Here is a 26,070-nt window from a genome sequence, read left to right on the forward strand (position 1 = left end):
GATTGAGGGGTGACCTGACAGCAGTATAAGAAGATCATGAGGAGCATAGACAGGATGGAAGCGCATAGTCTTTTTTGCTCAAGGTGAAGTGCTGAAACAAGATCAGTGGTGAGAGATTCAAAGGGGACATCAGCGGCAGCTTCTTCACACAAAGGCTGGTGCGTATTTGGAATGAGCTAACAGAAATAATGGCTGAGACGGGTACATTAGCAATGTTTACAAGCACATCTAGATGAGTACTATATATATTAATAAAGGAAGGTGATTGGGAGGCAGAAATAAGAGTATTTAGCTCAGTTGTATTTAGGGTTACTTGGTAACTGGAATGACGTAAGAGCAGAATTAGGTTATTTGGCCCATCAAGTTTTCTGCCATCGCATCATGGCTGATTTATTATCCTTCTCAATTCCATTCTCCTACCTTCTCGCCTTAATCTCTGCCACCCTGGCTAATCAATAATAATCTATCAACCTCTGCTTTAAAAATATACGATGACGTCTGTGGCAATGAATTCTGCAGGCTCACCGCCCTCTGGCTAAAGAAATTACTTCTCATCTCTGTTCTAAATGGGTGTTCTGCTATTCTGAGGCTGTGCCCTCTGGTCCTAGACTTCCCGAATATGGGAAACATCCTCTGCACATCTGCTCTATCTGAACCTTTCAGTATTCGATAAGTTTCAATGAGATCCATCCCCCCCACGCATTTTTCCAAACTCCACAAGTACAGGCTCAAAGCCATCGATAGCAACTCATGTGTTAACCCTTTCATTCCCATGAACCTCTTCTGCACCCTCTCCAGCGCTAGCACAGTTCTGCCGAGATAAGGGGCCCAAAACTGCTCACAATACTCCGAGCTGTCTGACCAATGCCTTATAAAGCCTTAGCATTGCATCCTTGCTTTTATATTCTAGTTGCTGGCTGTGTTGAGTGCCCTGAGTGGCTTTTCAAACTGGCGTGGGGTCATAGAAACCAGGCCTGTTCTTCCCTGACACATCTCACATACCTGTCCTCAGTGTCCTGTTCAATCTGGCGTGGGGTCATAGAAACCAGGCCTGTTCTTCCCTGACACATCTCAAATACCTGTCCTCAGTGTCCTGTTCAATCTGGCGTGGGGTCATAGAAACCAGGCCCGTTCTTCTCTGACACACCTCAAATACCTGTCCTCAATGTCCTGTTCAATCTGGCGTGGAGTCATAGAAACCAGGCCCGTTCTTCTCTGACACACCTCAAATACCTGTCCTTAATGTCCTGTTCGAACTAGCATGGGTTTTTAGAAACCAGGCCCGTTGTCCCCTGACACACCTCAAATACCTGTCCTCAGTGTCCTACTTGAACCAGTTTGGGGTTTTAGGAACCAGGCCTGTTCTTCCCTGACAACACAGATCTGTTCTTTGCTGTCCTTTTGTCGAATTCTCAACTCAGTTTTTCCACTGCTCCCCTGGTCAACCTCCCTCAGGCACCTCCGATCACCTGCCCCGACATCTCCTCAGTTACTTAGACACCATCTCTTATGATGCAGCTCAATAAAACTCTAGTTAGTCTGCGCTTGGAGTATTATGTTTATTTCTGGTCGGATGTGGAATCTTTAGAGAGGGTTCAGAGGAGATTAACCAGGATGCGTCTGGACTCGAGAGCGTGCCTTATGAGGATAGGTTGAGTGAGCTCGGGCTTTTCTCTTTGGAATGAAGGAGGGTGAGAGGTGACTTGAAAGAGTTGTACAGGATGATCAGGGGCATTGATCGAGAGGACAGCCAGGAGCTTTTTCCCAGAGCAGATATAGATAATACGAGGGGGCATCATTTTAAGGTGATTGGGGGATGTCAGAGATAGATTTTTTACTCAGAGGGAGGTGTGTGGATGGAACACATTGGCAGGGTGGAGGTAGAGGCAGGTTCATTCGAGATATACATAGGAGCAGAATTAGGCCTTTCGGCCCATTAAGTCTGCTCCACCATTCAATCATGGCTGATTTATTTTACCTCTCCACTGGATTTGCCCACCTTTGTCAGCCTGATAATTAAGAGCCTATTAACCTCCGCTTTAAATCTACCCAATCATTTGGCCTCCGCATCTGTCTGAGGCTGTGCCCTGTGGCCCTGTCCTCTCCCACTATGGGAAACATCCTCTCCAGAGGGGGAGGGTGAGAAGCCAATTAAGATGATTGGAGAAAGTGTAGGGAGATGTCAGAGGTAGAGTTTTTACACAGAGTGGTGGATTTTTTTGCAATGCCCAGCCAGGGGTGGCAGTAGAGACAGATACATAAGGAGCGTTTACACATGGATGATAGACAGATGGAGTGTAATGTGGGAGACAGTGGCTGGATTCATGTCAACACTACATTGTGCTGTACTGATCTATGTTCTGTGAAGACCCATTGGACAATTTTGACCAGTGCTGTTGACTGATGGTAAGTGGTGGAATTGGCCCAGTGGCTGAGGAGTGCGGTTAGTCAGTTCTAACAGAGCTGGCTCTTCTTTGGCTGTTACTTCTAACACTTGAGGTCCAAAGGAGGACAAGAGCCCTTACAGGAGATTTGATCCCCGTGCTCTCCACTCTGTTTACAGTGGGGCGTTGGCTAAGTCTCAGGGCATGTTCAAAGTATCCTAAAGTTTAAAGTGAATTTATAATCAAAGTACAGATACTTCCACATGTACAATACTGAGGTTCATTTTCTTGTGGGCATTCACAGGAAATACAAAGAAAAGAAAAAATATAACAGATAAATAAATAAGGAATAAATATTGAGAACTTGAGATGAAGAGTCCTTGAAAGTGAGTCCATAAGTTGTGGGAACAGTTCAGTGATGGGGCGAGTGAAGTTATTCACTCGGGTCAAGAGCCTGTTCGTTGAGGGGCAGTGAGGAAGTGAGAAGAGAGCATGGCCTGGATGGTGGGGGTCCTTGATGATGGCTGCTGCAACAGCACTACATTTGCTCAGTGGTGGGGAGGGCTTTACCTGTGATGGACTGGGCCATATCCATTACCTTTTGTAGGATTTTCCATTCACAAGCATTGGTATTTCCATATCAGGCTGTGATGTATTGGAAAAATCCCAATGAGAATTACGTCCTCCAAGTCCTCCGGCCAACCTTGATGTTCTACCCCCTCCTCACTCTCCTGCCTCCTTCATCTCTTCCCTCAGAGTTTCCACCATCTACAATTCGGTCAAAGGGTCGTATTCAGAACCTGTCAGCTTCACCACGCAGAGCTGTGCTCCCGACACCCCCTTCCCACCCAAAGTTTCACAACGGACCAAAAGCACGCTGACCATCCAGTGGAAGGTAAGCTATGACACTGGCACATTGAGGTTTAAATCATAAAGATGTGGGCTTCACGAGTAACACCGGTAGGCCTTGGGACAGTGTGGGTAATGGGAATATTTGGTGATTGGTACAGCGGGAGTGTGGGGCAGATGCATGAGTGTGGGGACTGATACAGGGTGTATGGAGAGAGTGGGTCAGTGGGATTAGCTTGGGGACTGATACAGGACTGTGGGGAGAGAGTGGGACAGTGGGATTAGTTTGGGGACTGATACAGGGTGTATGGAGAGAGTGGGTCAGTGGGATTAGCTTGGGGACTGATACAGGACTGTGGGGAGAGAGTGAGACAGTGGGATTATTTTGGGGACTGATACAGGGTGTATGGAGAGAGTGGGTCAGTGGGATTAGCTTGGGGACTGATACAGGACTGTGGGGAGAGAGTGGGGAGTGGGATTAGTTTGGGGACTGATACAGGACTGTGGGGAGAGAGTGGGACAGTGGGATTAGTTTGGGGACTGATACAGGACTGTGGGGAGAGAGTGGGGAGTGGGATTACATTGGGTAATGTCACAGGCCTGTGTGGAGAGCATGGGGGAGTTCACGGTAAATCTTTTGTATCTCTTTCTCCAGGCACCTCTTGACAACGGATCAAAGATAACCAGTTACCTTCTAGAGTGGGACGAGGTGAGCATTTATGGGTTGATCTGGGGTATACTGCCTGCCACCACTCAGCTCAGAGTTCTGAGAAACCAGTGTTCCAAAAACCTGACACTCAGTTGGAAGGAAGCAAAGTGTAAATCGTATGTTGAAGCACAAAATGCTTGTAATCGTCTCTTCCTAACTCTACTCAAAACAATGATTAGATCCATAAATGAAACAGGACTGTCTAATACCAGAGGACATGCATTTAAGTTGAGAGGGAGATGTTAGGAACAAGTTTTTTCACACAGAGAGGGCTGGGTGCCTGGAATGTGCTGCCTGTGGTGTTGGTGGAGTCAGAATCATTAGAGACTTTTAATTACCATTTAGGTAGACACATGAATGAGGAAAATGGAAGGATATCTCGGCAGAAGGGATTAATTTAAAGTTCACTGCTTCTTTCTCAGTTAAAAAAAACGCAACTAGTTCCCCTCTACCGCCATCCTCCTCCCTGGTCCTCACCCTCAGCAATTTCTCCTTCAGCCCCTCCCACTTTCTCCAGACTGGAGGGGTAGCCATGGCAACCCACCTGGGCCCCAGCTCTGGCTGCCTTTTCATTGTCCATGTTCCAAGTCTTCCAACTCTCCATCTCTGCAGCTGCATCGGTGTTGCTTCCTGCTCCCATGCTGAGCTCATCAATTTCATCAACCTTGCCTCCAACTTACACCCTGCCTTTAAATTCACTTGGACCATCCCTGACACCTCCCACCCCTTTCTCAATCTCTGCTTCCATCTCTGGAGACAAACTGTTCACTGACATCTTTTATAAACCTACCGATTCCCAAGGTTATCTTGGCTATATCTCTTCCCACCCTGTCTCCTATTAAAATGCTATTCCCTCTCCTCAGTTCCTTCATCTCCATCACGAGTGTCCCCGTGATGAAGCTTTCCTTTCCAGTACATCAGATATGTTCTTCTACAAAGAACAGGGTTTCCCTTCCTCCACCATAGATGGTAATATCACGCACATCGCCTTCATTTCCCCAACATCTTCACTCACCCATCTTCCTGCTACCTTAACAGTGATAGAGTTCGTCTTGTCCTTACCTACCACCCCATGGTCCTTTGCATCCAACACATTGTCCTCCACAACCCCCACCATCTCCAAAGAGATCCAACCACAAACATACCTCTACCTCCTCCCACCCCACCCTCACTTACCACAGGGATCACTCCACTATATTCTTACGACTCCCCCACCCCCACTTTCCGAGGGATCGCTCCCTCTGTGATTCCCCTGTCCATTCGTCCTCTGACTGATCTACCTCCTAGCACTTATTTCTGCATGCTACACCTGCCTATTCACTCCCTCCCTCACCTCCATTTAGGACCCCCGAACAGTCCTTCCAGGTGAGGCAACACTCCACCTGCAAATCTACTGAGGTCGTCTGTTTTGTCTGCAATTTGCAGACGGTGGCTCCTGCATTCCTCAGCAGGCTCACAGAGATTCGTTGACTCAGACCCCATTCACCGGGCCTCGACGTCTGGACCTTTGGAAACCTTTGGCCTTCAGTGCGAACCTCCAGCCTCGGTCCAGACCTCTAATTGACCTTCAATCGACCTCTGGGCTTTAATCCAGACCTCCTTTCAACACTTAGCTTTCATTCCGGACATCTGGCCTTTGGTTAGGATCTCCAACTGACCTTCGGCCTTCGATCCAGATCTCTGGTCGATGTTTGGGCCTGTGATGTTCTAAGTTAAATTCTGTTTGATAACACAGGTGCCACAGTGTGATAGTGCTTTATCAGGTTATGAGAAGCACAGAGTAGACAGACAGTCACTTTTCCCTGGGTGGAAATGTCTAATACCAAAGAGAATGCACTTAAGGTGAGAGGAGGAAATTTCAAAGGCTATGCAGGGGGCAAGTTTTTTACAGAGAAAGGTAGATGCTAGGAACATGTTGCCTGGGGTGGTGGTAGGGGTGTTTGACTTTGTTAGATAGGCACATGAATGTGAGCACTTGCTCTCTTCTAGCTGAAGACGGTACAGGAGCCTCAGGATTCACACAACCAGGTTCATGAACAGTTGTTACCCCTCAATCATCAGGCACTTGAACCAATTGGGATAACTTCACTCAACTTCACTCACCCCATCACTGAACTATTCCCACAAACAATGGACTTACTTTCATGTTCTCGATATTTATTACTTATTTATTATTAATTATTTCTTTCTTTTTGTACTTGCACAGTTTGTTGTCTTTGGAACACTGGTCGTCTGCCACATTAGTGTGGTCTTTCATTGATGGTTATTGGAATTATTGAGCATGCCCACAAGAAAATGTACCCAGGGTTGTACTTGGTGACATTTACGTACTTTGATAATAAATTTACTTTGAACATTGTGTAGGCAGAAAGGATTAGTTTAATTGGCCATTTGATGACTAATTGGTTCAGCACACTGTTGTGGGCTGAAGGGCCTGTTCCTGTACTGTACTGTTCTGTGTTCTAGTCCTCATGGTTCCGGTCACTCCTGGCGATAGATCTGGGAGCTAAGCTGAATTGTGTGATGATCAATTGATCTAAATGGCTCTCTCCATTCCTTGTACCTAGGGGAAAAGGAATAATGGATTCCGGGAATGTTACCTGGGAAGCCAGCGGCAGTGTAAGCTTAGCAAGCTCCTACCGGCCATTGGCTATACCTTCCGAGTGGCCGCATGCAATGACATTGGCACCAGGTAGGTGGTCTTCTCCAACGGATCTAGCAAGGGGTGGGCCGTCGTCATCCGAGCACCGTGTTGTCATCTGGTTGTGGACTAAATTGTAGACTTTGGCCAAGGGTTGAAGCCCAGACCTAGGTCAGAGCCAGGATGAGTTGAGGATCCCACCACTTGTCTTAATAAGCATTCGTCCATGACGTGCTAAGAAGATGGTCTTCAGTCATGGTCTTCTGCTGCTGTAGCCCATCCACTTCAAGGTTCAACATATTGTACATTCAGAGATGCTCTTCTGCACACCACTGTTGTAACGTGAGGTTATTTGAGTTTCTGTCGCTTTCCTGTCAGTTTGAACCAGTCTGGCCATTCTCCTCTGACCTCTCTCATTAACAAAGCACTTCCACCTACAGAGCTGCTTCTCACAACATTTTTTTTTTGCTTTTTGCACCATTCTCTGTAAGCTCTAGAGACTTTTGTGTCCTGGGAGAAAATCCCGAGAGATCGGCATTTTCTGAGATATTCAAGTCACCCCAACTAGCACCAACCAGATGATTGGTTCTATGATACATCAGCCAGATGATTCCACGTTACAGTCACTTAGATCACATTTTTTCCCCATTCTGATGTTTGATCTGAACAACAACTGAACCTCTTGACCACGTCTGCATGCTTTTATGCATTGAGTTGCTGCTACATGATTGGCTGATTAGATACTTGCATTAGTGAGTAGGTGAACAGGTGTACCTAATAAAGTGGCCATTGAGAAGAGAATGGAGTTTCTGGCAAATTGGTTTATTACTGAGATACAGTGAAAAGCTTCTCTTGCACACTGTTCGTACGGATCAGATCATTACGTTGGGATAGAATGAGGGTAAAACAATAACAGAATGCAGAGAAAGTGCAGTGCAGGTAGACAATAAGCTACAAGATCATAACGAGTTGGATTGTGAGGTCAAGTGTCCATGTAAATGTACTGGAGAATCATTCAACAGTCTGACAACAGTGGAATGGTCTCCTTGAGCCTGATGGAACTCTTCAGGCTTTTGTATCTTCTGTCCAATGGGAGAGGCAAGAAGAAAGGATGTCCAGGGTGGGTCTGGTCTTTGATTACACTGGCAGTGAGAAGTGTAGACGGAGTTCGTAGAGGGGAGACTGGCCTTATAACAGTGGGATAAACGGTGCCCTTGAACCTGGTGATACATGCTTTCAGGCTTTGCTATCTTCTGCCCTATGGAGGGGAGAAGAGAGAATGTCTGGGGTGGGTGGGTGGGGTCGTTGATTATGTTGGCTGTTTTACTGAGGTGGTGAGAATTGTCGTGGCTTCTTCCTGAGCTAGATGTTCCCTGGAATCAAGCTGAAAGTGTGGTCTCTGACTGTAATCACTGCCCTGTGAAGACCAGCCTGTAATTCTCCAGCAAGGGAGCAGACTAACAGCACAAGAACACACAGCCTGGAGTTGGGTTAAACTGTGGACTGGGGTCTGTATGCACAGAGTAACTCCAGGAACAACAGAAGGTCAGAGATGCTGTTGTGGGGTGGTGGACTCTCACCCAACCATCCCCTGTGTCCATATCCCACTGTGCAGTCCCCATCCTGGCCATTCCTCATATGTCTATACAAGGGCTCTGGCCAATGGATGCCCTCAGTTAACGATGTGTTTTTTCCCTCCATCTTCTTCTAACCTCACTCATCCCTCAATTCCTCACTACCCTCTCACTCCTCCTTAACCACCTCCCATCTCTTTTATCTCATTACCTCAATCACATTGTCCCTCCCCGCCATTCCCCTCAACCCCATCCTCATCCTCTCCCCTACTAACCCTTACCTCTCTTCCTCTCACCTACCATCCCCTCCCCTCCCCTCCCCTCACTTGTCCTCCACCACCTCCCTCCTTTATCCCAACCCATCCATCTCCCTCCTTATCTCAATAACCCTTTCACTCCCTCCCCTCTCCTCAATCCTCCCATGTCTTCCCTCTCTCCTGTCACTTCTCCCCTCGCTTTCCACTCCCCAATCATTCCTTCTTCGCAAACCCTCTCTTTCCTTACCCCACTTCCCTCCATCTTCACCCTTCCCTCTTGTCTCACTTCTCTGCTCCCCTCCCACTTCTCGGCCTCCTTCTCCCCTTCTCGTCTCCCCTCCCCATCTCTTCTCCCCTCCTTCCCTTCGCTCTCCTTTTCTGACACCCCTCCCTTTTTCCTTCCTCCCGTTCCACCCCTCTCCTCACTTCCCCCCATTCCCTTCCTCTCATTCCTTTCCCCCTCACTTCCCACTCCTGATTTGTAGTGGTTTCAGCCAGGAGGTGGTGTGCTACACGGCAGGGAACGTGCCTCAGACGCCGGCTTCCCCTCGCCTGGTGCGGGCAGGGGTCACCTGGGTGTCCCTGGAGTGGAGCCGGCCGGACGCCACGCTGCCCGAGGAACTCATCACCTATGTGCTGGAGATGGAGGACAGCAGCTTGGTGAGTGACCAGGGGCATCGCCCAGCCCCTTGAACGCCGCCTACATCAGCAGAATGATCAGCGAGCCCAAGCCTGACCCTGTCTCCATCATCCTCCTTGTTTGGAGATTCCCACACAACCACTGAGTCACAGAGCGAAACAAATACATGTGGGTCCTTTGGCCCATCTAGTCCATACCAACCACCCTGCTAGCCCGAATTTCCTGCATCGGGCCCGTCACTGCGTGTACCTTTCCAAGTATTTCTTAGTCTGAAAGAGTCTGCAGATGCTGGATATCTGGAACACAGAATGCTGGAGGGACTCAGCAGGTCAGGCAGCATCCTCATCCTTTCATTCTGCCTTTCCCTTCTCACCCTAAGTCTATGCTATCGGACCATAAGAAAGAGGCGGAATTAAGCCGTTCGGCCCATCGAGCCTGCTCCATCATTCCACCATGGCTGATTTATGATACCTCTCAACCCCGTTCTGTCTTCTCCTCGTAACCTTTGACACCCTGAATAATCAAGCACCTATCAACCTCTATTTTAAATGTTTCCAATGATTTGGCTTCCACACCTGCCTCTGGCAATGAATTCCATAGATTCAACACTCTCTGGCTAAAGTTCCTCCTCATCTCTGTCTAAGTAGACGTCCCTCTATTCTGAGGCTGTGCATTCTGGTCCTGAACTTCCTCACATCCACTCTATCCAGGCCTTTCAGTATTCAATAGGTTTCAATGAAATCCCCCCCCCCCCTCAGTCTTCTGAACTCCAGTGAGTACAGGCCCAGAGCCATCAAGCCGACCATATGCATTAACCCTTTCATTCCCAGGATTATTTGCTCCCCTGGACCCTCACTGATGCCAGCACATCTTTTCTTACATGTGGGGCCCAAAGCTGCTCTCAATACTCCAAGTGTGGTCTGGCCAATGCCTTAAAAACCTCAGCATTACATCTTTGCTCTTGTACACTAGTCCTCTTGAAATGAATGCTAACATCACATTTGCTTTTCTCATGACCAGCTCAGCCGGCAAGTTAACCTTTAAGGAATCATGCACAGGACTCCAAGTCCCTTTGCACCTCAGATTTTTGAATTTTCTCCCCATTTAGAAAATAGTCTATGCATTTATTTCTTCTACCAGAGTGCATGACGAAACTGTATTGCATCTGCCATGACTTTGTCCATTCCCCTAATCTGTCCAAGGCCTTCTGTAGACTCTCTGCTTCCTACCCCTCCACCTATCTTTGCGCTCCCTAGTTTTAGACTGCTTTTCCCTGGAGAAAAGACTGTTACCATTCACCTTGTCTGAGCCAAGGGGATAGTGCCGGACAGCATAGGAACAGGCCCCTCTGCATACAGTGTCCATCCAGACCACCAGCTGCCAACTTCTCCCAATGCCACTCAATGGCACTTTTCCATAACCTTCAACAGAACAGCACAGGGACCCACAATATTGTGCTCAACTGATTAAGACCATAAGACATAGGAGCAGAATTACTCCATTCAGTCTATCGAGTTTCTCCACCATACCGTCAGGGCTGATTTATTATCCTTCTGAACCGCAATCTTCTGCCTTGTCTCCGTAACCCTTAAAACACTTACTAGTTGAAAACCTGTCAACCTCTGCTTTAAATATACCCAGTGACTTGGCCTCCACAGTCTTCTGTGGCAAAGAACTCACCTTCCTCATTTCTGCTCTGTAGACACCTGTCTATTCTGAGGCAGTGTCCTCCAGTCCTAGACTCTCCCACTGCAAAAAACAACCACTCTATGTCAACTCTATCAGACTTTTCAATATTTGAGCACCTTCGTTCTATTCACAAATAGCAGAATTTCCCAGTGGTTCACCATTTTAATTCCAATGCCCATTCCCATTCTGACATGTCATCCATGACCTCCCCACTGCCATAATGAGGCTGCCACCAGGTTGGACTGTAAGACCATAAAACTGTAAGACAAAAGGAGTAGAACTAGGCCATTCAGCCCATTGAGTCTGCTCGTACATTCCATCGTGGCCGATCTATTAACCCTCTCATGCCTTCATGCACTCCTGCCTTCTTCCCGTAATCTTTGTACCCTGACTAATCAAGAACTTAACAACCACCTCTTTAAATATACCCGATGACTTGGCCTCCACAGCCATCTGTGGCAATGAATTCCACAGATTCACCACTCTCTGATGAAAGTTAAGTACCAGAGCAAACTAATCCCTTTTCCCTGTGTAATGTCCATATCCCTCCATTCTCTGCACATTCATGTCCCCATCTAAAAATCGCATAAAGACCTCTGTCATACCTGCATCCACCAACACACCTGGCTGCAGTTTAAGATGTCCACCACTTTCAGTAAAAATTGCCCAACACATCTCCTTTGTACTTAACCCCTCTCACACTTAAATGCTAGCCCACTGATATTAGATATTTCAACTCTGGGGGAAAAAACACTGTCTTTCTACTCTGTCTATAACTCTCATAATCTTATAAACCTCTTCCAGACCTCCTCTTTCCCTCCGCCACTCCAAAGAAAACAACCCACGGTTGACAACCTCTCATGATGACACATTCCCTCTAATCCAGGCACCATCCTGGTGAGCCTGACCGCATCCTCCAAGCCTCCAAATGCTTCTTGTAATATCTGAAATCGAACAGTACAGGCCCTTCAGCCCATAATGCTGTACCAATCTATATAAGCCTACTCGACGATCAATCTAATCATTCCCTCCAGTGCTGTCCATAACCCTCCATTTTCATGTATCCTACCTAAGAGACTGTTGTGGTGTGCACTGGCAATATCAGAACCCAGGAGACAGTCTCTGATGTAGAGATGGCGACCAGAGTTTATTCACAATAACTCCAGCAGAACATCAGTGGCTCACCCAAGCAACACCGTGAGAAGTAACATTCTCAAAACTAGGACCCCGCGGTTAGTGGTAATCAAGTGTCCACTTGAATAATGCAAGTAACACAGAATCCCGAGCCAATCAAAGTAAGCAGAAAGCACCAGGAGACAGCATTACAGCCAGTCGCTTGAGCAAACAAGCACAAGCAAATCTAACAATTAATGGCTCTCGTTAAACAGCAATTAACCAATACAAGTGCTCTATAAACATCGGAGCCCGAAGCTCTCCGACTCCTCTCACAGAGAGCTCATGACTAGATTCTTTAATATCCTGATTAGATAACAATATTCCAATGATAACAATTAACCTATAGAATAGCCAGGTTTGAGTCGCATGACATCTGCTATAGAAAAGATCTAAGAAGCTTCTAGAAAAATACAGAAGTTGCTTTACTATAATTACTGGAAAAATGACTGAATAATTCCATGTATACAGGCAACTATATTAAAGTGCAAGGAAGCATAGGAAAGTTAGACTAGAAAAATGGTAGCATAGCAGTTAGCGTTATGCTACTACATTTGAAGGCATCGGAGATCGGAATTCAATCCTGGCATCCTCTGTACATCCTCCCTGTGGAATGTGTGGGTTTCCTCTGGGTGCTCAGGTTTCCTCCCACCGTCCAAAGATGTACTGGTCAGTAGGTTAATGGGTCATTGTAAATTGTCCGGAAGGTGGGTTGTTGGGCGGCCCGGCTCATTGGTCCAGAAGGTCCTGTTCCCTGCTGAATCTCTAACTAAATAAATAAAATAGATTTAGACTCTGTTTTACTGCTATATGTGCTTTGTGCTATGTATGACTGTTAGTATTGTGTTTTGCACCTTGCCCCAGAGGGACACTCTTTCATTCGGTTATATTCATGCTATTCCTGTATGTTTAAATGATAATTAAACTTGAGCTACAAGATGATATGAAGTAGACATACAGCATATTGTTTGCTACTGATAAGTAACGTGTACTGGGTGTTCAGAACTCTCACAGCCCGGGGAAGAAGCCATACAGTCTTATACAGGGGTACCTTCTACTTGATGGTAGAGGGTCAGAGAGATGGTGGTGTTCAGGTGGGAGGGTCATTGACAATTCTGAAGATGTTGCTTTACCACAGGTGTCGGGCTTCCAAACAAAATACACAGGGGAGGAGCTGACCTGCACAGTAAAGTCACTGACCAGGAACACACAATACAAGTTCAGGGTAAGTTGGCCTGTTCCTCTACCAGATTCTCTAGCTTCAGATCATTTTTCTCCCCACTCCCTTCCCTCTTCTTCCATTCCCTGTTCTGGATCCCCACTCAACTCTTCTCTTCTCCTCACCTGCCTCTCATTTCCCTCCTCCTTCCCTTTCTCCTATGGTCCACTGACCTCTCCTGTCACATTCCTTCTTCTTCAGCCCTTTAACTTTTCCATCTATCACCTCCAGCTTCTTAATTCACCCACCTAGCCCCACCCACCCACCTTCCTCCCCACCTGATCACAACTACTACCTTCCAGCTTGTACTCTTCCCCCCCCCCTCCCACCTTCTTATTCTGGCTTCTTCCCCTTTATTTCTACTCCTGTTGAATGATCTCAGCTCAAAACATCAACTCTTTATTCACTTTTATAGATGCTGCCTGACCTGCTGAGTTCCTCCAGCATTTTATGACCATAAAAAATAGAAGCAGAATTAGTTCATTTTGCCCTATTGAGTCTGCTCCGCCATTTCATCATGGCTGATCCAATTTCCTCTCAGCCCCAATCTCCGGCCTTCTCCTCGTATCCCTTCGTGACCTGACCAATCAAGACTCTATCCATCTCCTCCTTAAATATACATAAAGACTTGGCCTCCACAACTGCCTGTGGCAAAGAATTCCACAGATTCACCAGACTCTAGCTAAAAATTCCTACTTTATCTCCGTTCTAAAAGGAAGCCCCTGTATTCTGAGGCTGTGTCCTGTGGCCATAGATTCCACCACCATAGGAAACATCCTCACCACATCCACTCTGTCAAGACTTTTCACCTTTTGATAGGTTTCAATGAGGTCACCCCTCATTTTTCTGAATTCCAGTGAATACAGGCCCAGAGCCATCAGATACTCTTCATATGACAAGCCATTCGATCCTGGAGTCAATTTTGTGAACCTCCTTTGAACCCTCTCCAGTTTCAGCACATCTTTTCTAAGATACAGGGCCCAAAACTACTCACAATACTCCAAGTGAGGCCTCACCAAAGTTTTATAAAGCTTCAAGATTACATCTTTGTGTAACCCCCGAGTTGCCTCAGGCTCACTCAGCTCGCTTCTGTCTAGGGGGAGCAGCCTTCAGCCCCGCCAAACTGGATAACCAGTTTGTGCGGATGCTGTGTGATGTCCACAACCCCGCCAATTAACAGACTGGACACCATATGCGATTAAATGATTACAATTTATAAAGATTACTATAACTAAGTGATTAATAATGATGCAGTGTATATGAAGGAAAAGAAAATAAAGAAAGGCGCCAAAACTTATCAAAGTCCAAACCACTTCGTGCACAACTGTTGGAGCTCAATTAACGAAGTCTTCTGGCCACCATTCGATCCCCTCAGACCTCCTCGACTCGCAGCTCAGGACCACCCACAGTGATCAACCAAGCATATCCATCCTCGTCTCCTCTTCTCGCCAACCTCCGGGCCTCGGACTCCCCCGCTTGGTGTCCGTTCCGTCGCCCAGCTTACAGCACTGCATCCTCTCTCTCTCACCCCATTGCGCCGACTCCTCAAAATGCCCGTCAACAATCAGTTTACAGACCCAGAAGAAAGAATAACATTAATCCCAATTGGTTAACAAACGAATACAATTCTCGTTATCAGTAAATTTTAACCCAAACAAACTGCGAGCGAAAGCACTTATCATAACAAAGAAGCATTCCTACTTTTAACAAAACGAAGAAGCCATTTTGATTTTCATACCCAGTACACAAAGAAGACCCCCCCTTACACTTGCTTTTATATTCTAGTCCTCTTGAAATGGATACTAACATTGTATTTGCCTTCCTCAACACAGGCTCAACCTGCAAATTATCCTTCAGGGGATCACGTATAAGGATTCTCAAATCCCTTTGCACCTCAGATTTTTTGTATTTTCTCTCCATTTAGAAAATAGTTGACCCTTTCACTTCTACCAAAGCGCATGACCATACACTTGCTGACATTGTATTCCATCTGCTACTCTTTGCCATTCTCCTAATCTGTTAAGTCCTTCTGAAGCCTCTCTAATTCCTCAAAACTACCTGCCCCTCCACCTATCTTCATATCGTCTGCAAACTTTGCAACAAAGCCATCAAGTGACATATAACGCAAAAAGACTCGGTCCCAGCTCAGATCCCTGTGGAACACCTCTAGTCACTGACAGCCAGCCAGAAAAGACTCTGTTTACTCCCATTCTGCCTCCTGCCAATCAGCCACTGCTTTATCCATGCTAGAATCTTTCCTGTAATACCAAGGGCTCGTAGCTTGTGGTATTACAGGAAATACCACAAGCCTCACATCCTCATGTGAGGCATCTTGTCAAAGGCCTTCTGAAAATCCAAGTACACAACATCAACCAATTCTCCTTTGTCTATCCTGCTTGTTATTTCTTCAAAGAATTCCAACAGGTTTGTCAGGCAAGATTTTCCCCTGAGGAAACCATGCTGACTTTGGCCTATTTTTTCATGTGTCTCCAAATACCCTGAGATCTCATCCTTAGTAATCGACTCCAACATCTTCCCAACCACTGAGGTCAGACTAACTGGCCTATCATTTCCTGTCTTCTGCCTCTCTCCCTTCGTGAAGAGTCGAGTGACATTTGCAATTTTCCAGTCTTCTGGAACCTTTCCAAAATGGAGTGATTCTTGAAAGACCCTTACTAATGCCTTGAGCCACCTCCTTCCGTACCCTGGGATGTACACCATCTGGCCCAGGAGACTTGTCTACCTTCAGAGCTTTTTATGTGTATTACTCTGTGGCTATATTCAATCTTCACTGTCTGGGCAGGAAGTGGTTGGTATAATGACTCACGTTGTACACCCTTTCCCCAGCGGTCTGTCCATTGGGCCAGAACCCTCTTAATGGACAGGACACACACGGGAATGCAGATACCAGAATCTGCAGCAACACACAAAATGGAACTCAGCTGGACAGGCAGCATCTGTGGGGGGCAGGAGGGGCAATCAGACAGAAAGTGTTTCAACTCAAGAACCTTCAACAATGTCAAAAGATAGAGGGTGGTAGGCAGATGGAGGAGGGGAGAATGACTGAGGAGGGTGGTAGACAGATGGAGGAGGGGAGAGTGACTGAGGCAGGGAGGAGATGGAAGTGACAAAGGACTGCAGATGATGGATCTGATAGGAAAGGAAGGCGGAGCATGGAATCAAGTGAGGGAGGTGGGGGAAGCAGACAGAAGCAGTGGTGAGGGAGGTGAGAGGAGTGAATGGCTGACGGTCAGTTGGTGTAGGGTGGAGAGGGGAAAGTAACAGGTTGAGGGGGCTGGGTTGGGTGTAGGAGGATCTGGGTAGATCAGGAGGAGGGGAAAAAGGGACAGAGAGGGGAGCAAGTGACCAGAAGTTGAGGAATTTGATGTTGGAATGGGATTGGTTTGATATTGTCTCATGTCCTGAACGTGACATGAGCTGCTGTTCCTGAGTATTTGTTTAGCCTTACTCTGGTAGTGGAGGATGCCCAAGACAAGTGTGGGAGTGAGGAGGGGCATTGCGTGGGTGGACCGCAAGCCCAAGGCTTCCCTCCGGAAACAGGTGGAGTAATGCCAGCCAGAGGTCTGATGAAGTGCTATCTTCCTGATGCTCTCTCAGGTAGACAGGTGAGATCCCATGGGCAATAATTTGGAATGGAGAGAGGGTTCCCAGGGTCTTTGTACAGCAGCAGAAAGTGCTCTGTCTGATCAATGCCCAGTGGACTTTTGGCAGAGTCTTGTTGTGCACATACTATTTCCCCACCTTTCAATTACTTCAGCAGCACCTAATGAGTGGTAAACAGTGATAAACACAAGAGATTCTGCAGATGCTGGAAACCCAGAGCAACACACACAAAATGCTGGAGGAACTCAGCAGGTCGGGCAGCATCCAGGAAAAGTAATATAGAGTTGATATTTTGGGCCAAGACCCTTCTTCAGGACTAAGAAGGATGGGGGAAGATGTCAGGTGGGGGAAGGGGAAGGAGGCTAAGTGAAAACGGTCAAGGGCTGGAGAAGAAGGAATCTTATAGGAGAGGAGAGTGGGCCACAGGAGAAAGGGAAGGAGGAGAGGCTCCAGGAAGGAGTGATAGGATAAGGACGGGAAGGATGCAAACTCTTTTTTAACCAAAAGGGTAAGTAATTATTCATGCCATCAGTTTGGAGGCTTGCCAGATGGAATATAAGATGTTGCTCCTCCACCCTGAGGGTGGCTTCACTTTGGCATAATGGACTGACATGTCGGAACAGGAATGGGACTGTTATTACTGTCTCATGGATTTTTATGATATTTATTTAGTGATACAGTGAAACAGGCCCTTCCAGCCCAACAACCCATAAAGCGACCCACCATTTCAATCCTAGTCTAATCACAGAAGAGTTTTCAATGACTGATTAACCTGTTAACCAGTACATCTTTGACCTGTGGGAGGAAATTGGAACTCCTGCAGGAAACCCATGTGTTCCTGGAAAGACTGTACAAACTTTGTACAGAGTTGAATGGAATTGAACTCTGAACTCTGACACCTCAAGCATCGTGCAAACTGCTACCTTGGTGCCCCTTGCCCCTCATGTACTGAGAGAGAGTAGAAAGCTGTTATTTACATGCTTTCCTCATCACCACATACACAAAGCTCAAGGTAGTATGAAGGGGAAACAAAGGGCAGAATAGAGTTGCTGTTGATACAGATAAAGTGCAGTGCAGGCAGACAAAGGGCCTCGGTAGTGTAGCAGATAGTGCAACGCTCTTACAGCTCAGGGCCAAGGGTGTGCATGTTAATTCCATTGTCAGCTGTAAGGAGTTCCTCCCCGCGACCGCATGGGTTTCCTTCCACAGTCCAAAGACGTACTGGTTAGTAGATTAACTGGTCATTGTAACTAAGTGAGTGATTAGTCTAGCTGGGTTGCTGGACAGTGTAGCTCATTGCTCCAGAAGGGCCTTTTCCTTAGTGTACCTCTAAATAAACAAAGAGTTTACATTTTTTTATGTGAAAGCTTCGTTCAGTAGTCTAATAACAATGGGGTAGAGGCTGTCCTTGAGCCTGCTGGTACAAAAATCTCTACTTGCTTTTGTCTCTGCTTCCCAGTGGGAGAGGGGAGGAGAGAGCCTGCCCAGTGTGGGGGGGGGGGGGGTTATACTGAGGCAGTGAGGAATGTAGACAGTTTGGGCTGGGTCCACTGCTCTGCAGTGCGTGACTGGTGTCTGATGACTGCTGACATCGCCATGTTTCTATCTGCAGCTGATAGCTTCAAATTCGGAAGGCAAAAGCAACCCCAGTGAGGTCCTCGTCTGCATCACCAACCCAGACCAGCCAGGACCACCCTCCACACCCTACCTAGTCAGCCCCGCCACCTCGCACAGTCTCCACCTCAAGTGGGGTAAGTATAAACCTTCCCCACCGCTCCGCCCTTCATCTCCCTAAGCTCGACAGCCGATAACGATCACAGCTCACTGGTAGAATCCTGGGACAGACCCCTGGGGCTCTGATGTAATTCATCCCACAGCCTCCTGGGGTTTTCCTGGTCACAAAGTCTCACACCATGGAAACAGGCCTTTTGGCCCATCTGCTCCATGCTGACCAAGATACACATGGACTGGGAAATTGGAATTGGTTTTTAATTGTCACACGTTCTGAGGTACAGCAAAGACCTCGTCTTGCCTGCCGTTCATCCAGATCAACGGTGGCAGGGTGTTAGCATGATGCGGTTACAGCTCGGGGCTTACCGGAGTTCGGAGCTGAATATCGGCACTGGTCTGTAAGGAGTCTCTGTACTTCCTACCCATGGCATGTACATTTTCCTCAGCTGCTCCAGTTCCTCCTACAGTCCAAAGATGTACCGGGTAGATTCATTGGTCATTGGGTTGGGGTTAATTGGGGTTGTGGTGTTGTTGGGACGGTGTGGCACAAAGCTCTGGGAGGGCCTACTCCGCAATGTATCGCTTATTCAGAAAGTCAGAAGGCATGGGATCCAGGGAAGTTTGGCCAGGTGAATTCAGAATTGGCTTGCCTGCAGAAGGCAGAGGGTTGTGGTGGATGGAGTACATTCAGATTGGAGGATTGTAACTAGTGGTGTCCCACAAGGATCTGTTCTGGGACCTCTACTTATTGTTATTTTTATTAACGACCTGAATGTGGGGGTAGAAGCGTGGGTTGGCAAGTTTGCAGATGACACAAAGGTTGGTGGTGTTGTAGATAGTGTAGAGGATTGTCGAAGATTGCAGAGAGACATTGATAGAATGCAGAAGTGGGCTGAGAAGTGGCAGATGGAATTCAGCCCAGAGAAGTGTGAGGTGGTACACCTTGGAAGGACAAACTCCATGGCAGAGTACAAAGTAAATGGCAGGATACTTGGTAGTGTGGAGGAGCAGAGGGATCGGGGGGTAGATATCCACAGATCCCTGAAAGTTGCCTCACAGGTAGATAGGATAGTTAAGAAAGCTTATGGGGTGTTAGCTTTCATAAGTCGAGGGATAGAGTTTAAGAGATGCGATGTAATGACGCAGCTCTATAGAACTCTAGTTAGGCCACACTTGGAGTACTGTGTCCAGTTCTGGTCACCTCTGTATAGGAGGGATGTGGAAGCATTGGAAAGGGTACAGAGGAGATTTACCAGGATACTGCCTGGTTTAGAGAGTATGGATTATGATCAGAGATTAAGGGAGCTAGGGCTTTACTCTTTGGAGAGAAGGAGGATGAGAGGAGACATGATAGAGGTGTACAAGATATTAAGAGGAATAGACAGAGTGGACAGCCAGCGCCTCTTCCCCAGGGCACCACTGCTCAGTACAAGAAGACATGGCTTTAAGGTAAGCGGAGGGAAGTTCAAGGGGGATATTAGAGGAAGGTTTTTCACTCAGAGAGTGGTTGGTGCGTGGAATGCACTGCTTGAGTCAGTGGTGGAGGCAGATACGCTAGTGAAGTTTAAGAGACTATTAGACAGGTATATGGAGGAATTTAAGGTGGGGGGTTATATGGGAGGCAGGGTTTGAGGTTCTGCACAACATTATGGGCCGAAGAGCCTGTAATGTGCTGTACTATTCTATGTTCTATGTTCCATGATATGAACATTGTCTGCCAAAGATGGCTGCCGCCATGATGCAGCTGTACAAACCGGAACTGTGCACATGCGCACAGCTTAGAGGGAACATAGGTGGGAAGTTAAAGGATTGGGAAGCTTTTAAAAACCTATAGAGGGCACTAAAAGAATTATTAGGAGGGAAAAGATGTAATATGAAAACAAGCTAGCAAACAATATCAATGCAGATAGTTAAAGCTTTTTCTGGTATGTTAAAAATAAAAGAGCGATGAGAGTAGATATAGGGCTGCTAGAAAGTGAGACCGCAGAAATAATAACGGGGCCAAGGAGACGGCAGATGAACTAAATGAATATTTTGCATCAGTCTTTACTGTGGAAGACACTAGCAGTGTGTCAGATGTTGAAGGCTGTGAGGGAAGAGAAGTGAGTGCAGTTACTATTACAAAGGAGAAGGTGCTCAAAAAACTGGAAGACCCAGGGGTACATGAGTCATCCGGACCAGATGAACTGCACCCTAGGGTTCTGAAAGAGGCAGTGTGAGAGATTGTGGAGGCATTAGAAATAATCTTTCAAAAATCATTGAACTCTGGCATGGTGCAAGAGGACTGGAAAATTGCAAATGTCTCTCCACTCTTTAAGAAAGAAGGAAAGCAGCAGAAGGGAGATTATAAATCAGTTTACCTGACCTCAGTGGTTGTGAAGATGTTGGAGTCAATTGTTAAGGATGAGGTGATGGAGTACTTGATGACACAGGACAAGATAGTACAAAGTCAGCATGGTTTCCTTTAGAGAAAATCCTGCCTGACAAATCTGTTGGAATTCTTTGAGGAGATTACAAGTAGGATAGATAAGGGGGATATAGTGGATGTTGTATATTTGGATTTTCAGAAGGCCTTTGACAAGGTGCCACACATGAGGCTGCTTACCAAGTTACAAGCCCATGTTATTACAGGACAGTTTCTAGTTTCAAGGTTAGAGCATTGGCTAACTGGTAGGAGGCAGTGAGTGGGAAAAAAAGGATCCTTTTCTGGTTGGCTGCCAGTGAATAGTGGTGTTCCGCAGGGGTCAGTGTTGGGACCACTTCTTTTATGCTGTATATCAATGATTTAGATGATGGAGTTGATGGCTTTGTTGCCAAGTTTGCAGATGATAAGAAGATTGGTGGAAGGCAGGTAGTTTTGAGGAAACAGGTAGGATGCAGAAGGACTTAGACAGATTAGGAGAATGGGCAAGAGAGGGGCAAATGAAATACAATGTTGAAAAATGCATGGTCATGCACTTTGGTGGTAGAAATAAATGTGCAGACTATTTTCTAAATGGAGAGAAAATCCAAGAATCTGAGATGCAGAGGGACTTTGGAGTCCTTGTGCAGAACACCCTAAAGGTTAACTTGTGGACTGAGTTGGTGGTGAGGAAGGCAAATGCAATGTTAGCATTCATTTCAAGGGGTCTAGAATACAGGAGCAGGGATGTGATGCTGAGGCTTTATAAGACACTGGTGAGGCCTCACTTAGAGTATTGTGAACAGTTTTGGGCTCCTCGTCTAAGAAAAGATGTGCTAGCATTGGAGAGGGTTCAGAGGATATTCAAAAGGTAATTTAGGGAATGAAAGTATTATCATACGAGGAACAATTGATGGCTCTGGGTCTGTATTCGCTGGAATTTAGAATGATGAGGAGAGATCTCATTTAAACTTTTCGAATGTTGAAAGGACTAGACAGAGTAGATGTGGAAAGGATGTTTCCCATGGTGGGGGAGTCTAGGACAAGGGGGCATAGCCTCAGGATAGAGGGTTGTCCATTCGAAACAGAGATGCAGAGAAATTTCTTTAGCCAAAGGGTGGTGAATTTGTGGAATTTGTTGCCACATGTAGCTGTGGAGGCCTGGTCGTTGGGTGTATTTAAGGCAGAAATTGATAGGTTCTTGATTGGACATGGCATTAATGGTTAGGGAGAGTGGGGCTGAGGAGGGGAAGAAAAGATCAGCCATAATTGAATGGTAGAGGAGGCTCAATGGCCAGATGGCTCGATGGCTCAATGGCCAGATGGTCTAATTCTTCTCCTGTGTCTTATGGGTAACATTACTAGCTAGGGAAAATGTCTCAGCATACTCAGTTAGAGAGCTCGATTCGTTCAAAAAAAAGTTCATTTATTGTCATAGAACACAACTCTGAAACAGTTCTTCTCCAGGTAGTCATGAAACCAAGAGAGAAAAGAAAAGCAGCACAGTCATCAACCTCCTCCTCCCAGCTCCCTGCACAAAAATAATGAACAAAAATGGACAGGCACCTCAACCCTCGAATCCCCCTCACACAAAAATACGAACAAACAGATCTCCCCTCACACAAAAAAAGGAACAACCAGAACAGGCACTTCAACCCCCAAATAGCACTCTCTGCACAAAAAAAGTGAAGAAGATTGGACAAAAATCGAAGAGTATAAAAAACTGTAAGACTGAATAGAAGTCTGTAGTCTGCAGTCCAAGTCCACATCCAAAATGTAGAAAAACTTGGGCCACATTCTCCAGGCACGGTGGCATGCTCTCACCATCAGGTACAGAGCGATCAAAAGACTAGTGAGGCATTAGGACAAATAAAGTTGACCCTTAATTTTATTTGTTTATCTCACTGACTGCTGTTGGCCTCTAGTCCTACTATGTATCAGTGCAAAGGGTGTCATGGTTGTGTTCAAACCACTGTCTCACCTCACTCCTCCACTCCTCCAATCCGAGACCCATGCACACCTCTTTGGTGCCCATGCTTTCATAATTTGGGTCTTGCACTCATAGAACTTTGAACAGTACCACGGGAACAGGCCCTTTAGTGCACAATGTTGTACCAAACCAAATAAATTAGTCATCAAATGGCCAACAAAAGTAATCCCCTCTGCCTACATAGTGTCCATATCCTTCCATTTTCCTCACATTCATGTGCTTATCTAAACATCGCTTAAATGTCCCCAATGTAACTCCCTCTACCGTCACCCCAGGCAGCATATTCCAGGCACCCACCACCCTCTATGTAAAAAAAACTTGCCTCTCACACCTCCTTTGAAATGACCCCCTCTCATTTTAAATATATCCCATCTGGTATTAGAGATTTCAACTCTGGGAAAAAGATACTGTCTATCTAATCTATCTATGCCTCTCATAATCTGATAAACACTATGAGATCTCCCCTCAGCCTCCACCCCTCCAGAGAAAACAACCCACGTTTGTCCAACCACTCATGATAGCCCATGCCCTCTAATCCAGGAAGCATCCTGGTGAACCCCTTCTCCAGAGGTTCCTTAAATCATTTAACCTAGTTTTTGTGGCTTACAATGCCAGCAATCTGGTTTCAATCCCCTTCACTGTCTGTAGAGTTTCTGTGTTCTCCGTTACCACATGGGTTTCCTCCAGGTTCTCCGGTTTTCTCCTATGTTCCGATTTCGGTTAGCTAGTTGTTGGCACCGGGAGTCTGGTGATGTTTCCGGGCTGCCCCTAGCACATTATCGGACTGTGATGGTCATTAATGCAAGTGACACATATCACTGTTTGTTTCCATGTACGTGACAAATATTCTTCATCTTTTTCTATCTTCGGGTCCGATCCTGTTCGTCTCTTTAACGATGTAGATTGTAGTTGCAAGTAATGCAATGACCCTATTGGTAATTGCTTTCCTAACACCAACCCTTTTGGTCTTCATAGATTCGCCACAAGACAATGGGGGATCAGAAATTCTCAAGTATCTGCTGGAGTATTCGGAGGGAAGTTCAGAGGGTGAGCTCTCATTAATCTTCCTCCTTTTATATTAAAGTCTCCGTTTCCCACTGGAGCTGGGTTTTCCAGGAATTCCCACTCCAGGGATACTGGAAGCCCCCTGCAAGCCACCGATGTCTAAGCCAGTAGAGTGAGGTTTATTCCCGGGATGATGCCTTAGAGAAACCTACTTTAAAATGCTAGCATCCCAGGAAGATGCTCACTGTTTGTTTATTCCAAAAGAATTGATTAAAAATATAATTTCATATCCCTCATTCCCCACTACAGTGACTTTGGAATACTGTCAGACTTGTATCCCTCATTCCCCAGTACAGTACAGTCCCATGATCCTGTAGGTGGCGCGACACACGGCAGCAGCGGCCTTTCGGATCTGGTGCTACTTTAATTTAGTTCTTAATTTAATTTTAAGGCACAATTAGGGTTTAGGGCAATGGATAACAGAGCGACTATCTACCATCGCCAGATACTGCTACAATACAGAGATCACCCAAAAACAAACCTTCGTGAAAATCTGCTGGTTAGATTGCTCGGCCTCGGCTTGCTGAGGGAATCGGGCCTGCAGTCCTCGGAGTCGCCTGATGCCGGTGGCCGGAGGTGGGGATGTCGTAAGCGGAAGTGAGGCAAGCGGACAGGAGTCTGAGCTGGGAAAAAAGCAAGCCCTAGCCGGCTGGCTCTCCCGTCCATTCTGCTCTCCAATGGACAATAAATTGGACTACATCTGTGGCAACGAAATACTTGGCAGGAGTACAGAAATGGATGGAATCCCGAACGCCGCCATTCAGCTGTTTGTTTATGTAACAGATTTTCCCCCAAGCCATCGGACTACCAACCTACTGACCTCTGCTGTGCCTATTGTCTTGTTTATTATTTATTGTAACGCCTGCACTGTTCTGTGTACTTTATGCAGTCCTGGGTAGGTCTGTAGTCTAGTGTAGTTTTTGTGTTGGTTTATGTAGTTCAGTGTAGTTTTTGTATTGTTTCATGTAGCACCATGGTCCTGAAAAACATTGTCTCGTTTTTACTGTGTACTGTACCAGCAGTTATGGTCAAAATGACAATAAAAAGTGACTTGTCTTGACTACAGCTTATAGGGATCACAGTCTATCCTCATTCCCTAGTGTAGTGTGCTGGGAGCCAGTCCCTTATCCCTTATTTGCCAGGTGAGTGTGTTAGGAACCCATTCCTGTATCCACCCTTCCCCAGTATGTCAAGCTAAGGGACTATACTGTGTGATAAGCCATGGGGAGTTGCTGTACCTTGCCCTAGTCTCCATGACACTGGGTGCAGAGGTCAGTCCTCTGCCTACTTATAGGTTGATATCCACACCTGGTGTGCGATGAATCTTCGGTGCTGATTGGACGAGGGAGCGTTGGGAGATGCTCAGTTTCCTTCTCAATGTCCTTTTACAGGAAGCCAGTGGGAGGTGGTGTACAGCGGATCGTCTAACGAGTACGCCTGCGAGGAACTGAAGCCCGGCACCTTATATCGGTTTAGAGCCTGTTGTATCAGCACCGGGGGTCACAGCCAGGTACAGCACCCAACGTTTTATAGCCACTGTTTCGCAGACAAAAAACCCAAGGTGCGCCAGGCACCAAGCCGAACTGTGCAAGAAGGCTTTAGGACACGGATTGGGAATTTCCCAGCTACAGGGTAGTGAATGTGTGGAATTCAGTGCCACGGATGGCCAAGGAGGCCTAGTCATTGGGTATATTTAAAGTGGAGCTTGATAGGTTCTTGACGGGTGAGGATGTCAAAGGTCATGGGGAGAAGACAGGAGAATGAAGGTAGATTAAGATTAGGTTTATTTACCGAGTGAACACTGAAGCATACTATTGACATCAAATCAAATTAGCAGGGATTTTGCTGGGGGCAGCCCACACGAGTCGCCACACTTCTGGTGCCAACACAACTCACTAACCCTGACCCGTATGTCTTTGGAATGTGGGAGGAAACCCACGTGGTCACAGGAAGAATGTACAATCTCCTTATAGACTGTGGAGGGAATTGAATCCCGATCTTACACATGAAGCATTACGTTTCCTGCTGCTCCACCGTTCTGGCCCATTGAGATTGAGAGGGAAGATAAGTCGGCTTTGATTGAATGGTGGAGCAGACTCAGTTGGTTGAATAGCCCAATTCTGC

At 46.6% G+C, this 26,070-nt stretch overlaps 1 protein-coding gene across 1 annotated transcript in view; it reads left to right on the forward strand.

Annotated features, from left to right (window-relative positions):
• The window catches only part of fndc3ba (fibronectin type III domain containing 3Ba), a 345,490-nt gene that overhangs the window by 260,010 nt on the left and 59,410 nt on the right, over window positions 1-26,070 (forward strand). The window contains exons 10-17 of the mRNA XM_059991776.1: window positions 3,141-3,279; window positions 3,889-3,942; window positions 6,510-6,634; window positions 8,900-9,074; window positions 13,055-13,141; window positions 18,372-18,510; window positions 23,857-23,928; window positions 25,338-25,456. Coding sequence (XP_059847759.1) covers window positions 3,141-3,279; window positions 3,889-3,942; window positions 6,510-6,634; window positions 8,900-9,074; window positions 13,055-13,141; window positions 18,372-18,510; window positions 23,857-23,928; window positions 25,338-25,456 — 910 coding nt within the window. The remainder of the gene's footprint in view (window positions 1-3,140; window positions 3,280-3,888; window positions 3,943-6,509; window positions 6,635-8,899; window positions 9,075-13,054; window positions 13,142-18,371; window positions 18,511-23,856; window positions 23,929-25,337; window positions 25,457-26,070) is intronic.

The sequence above is a fragment of the Hypanus sabinus genome, chromosome 2, assembly GCF_030144855.1.
Source record: "Hypanus sabinus isolate sHypSab1 chromosome 2, sHypSab1.hap1, whole genome shotgun sequence".
Taxonomy (NCBI): domain Eukaryota; kingdom Metazoa; phylum Chordata; class Chondrichthyes; order Myliobatiformes; family Dasyatidae; genus Hypanus; species Hypanus sabinus.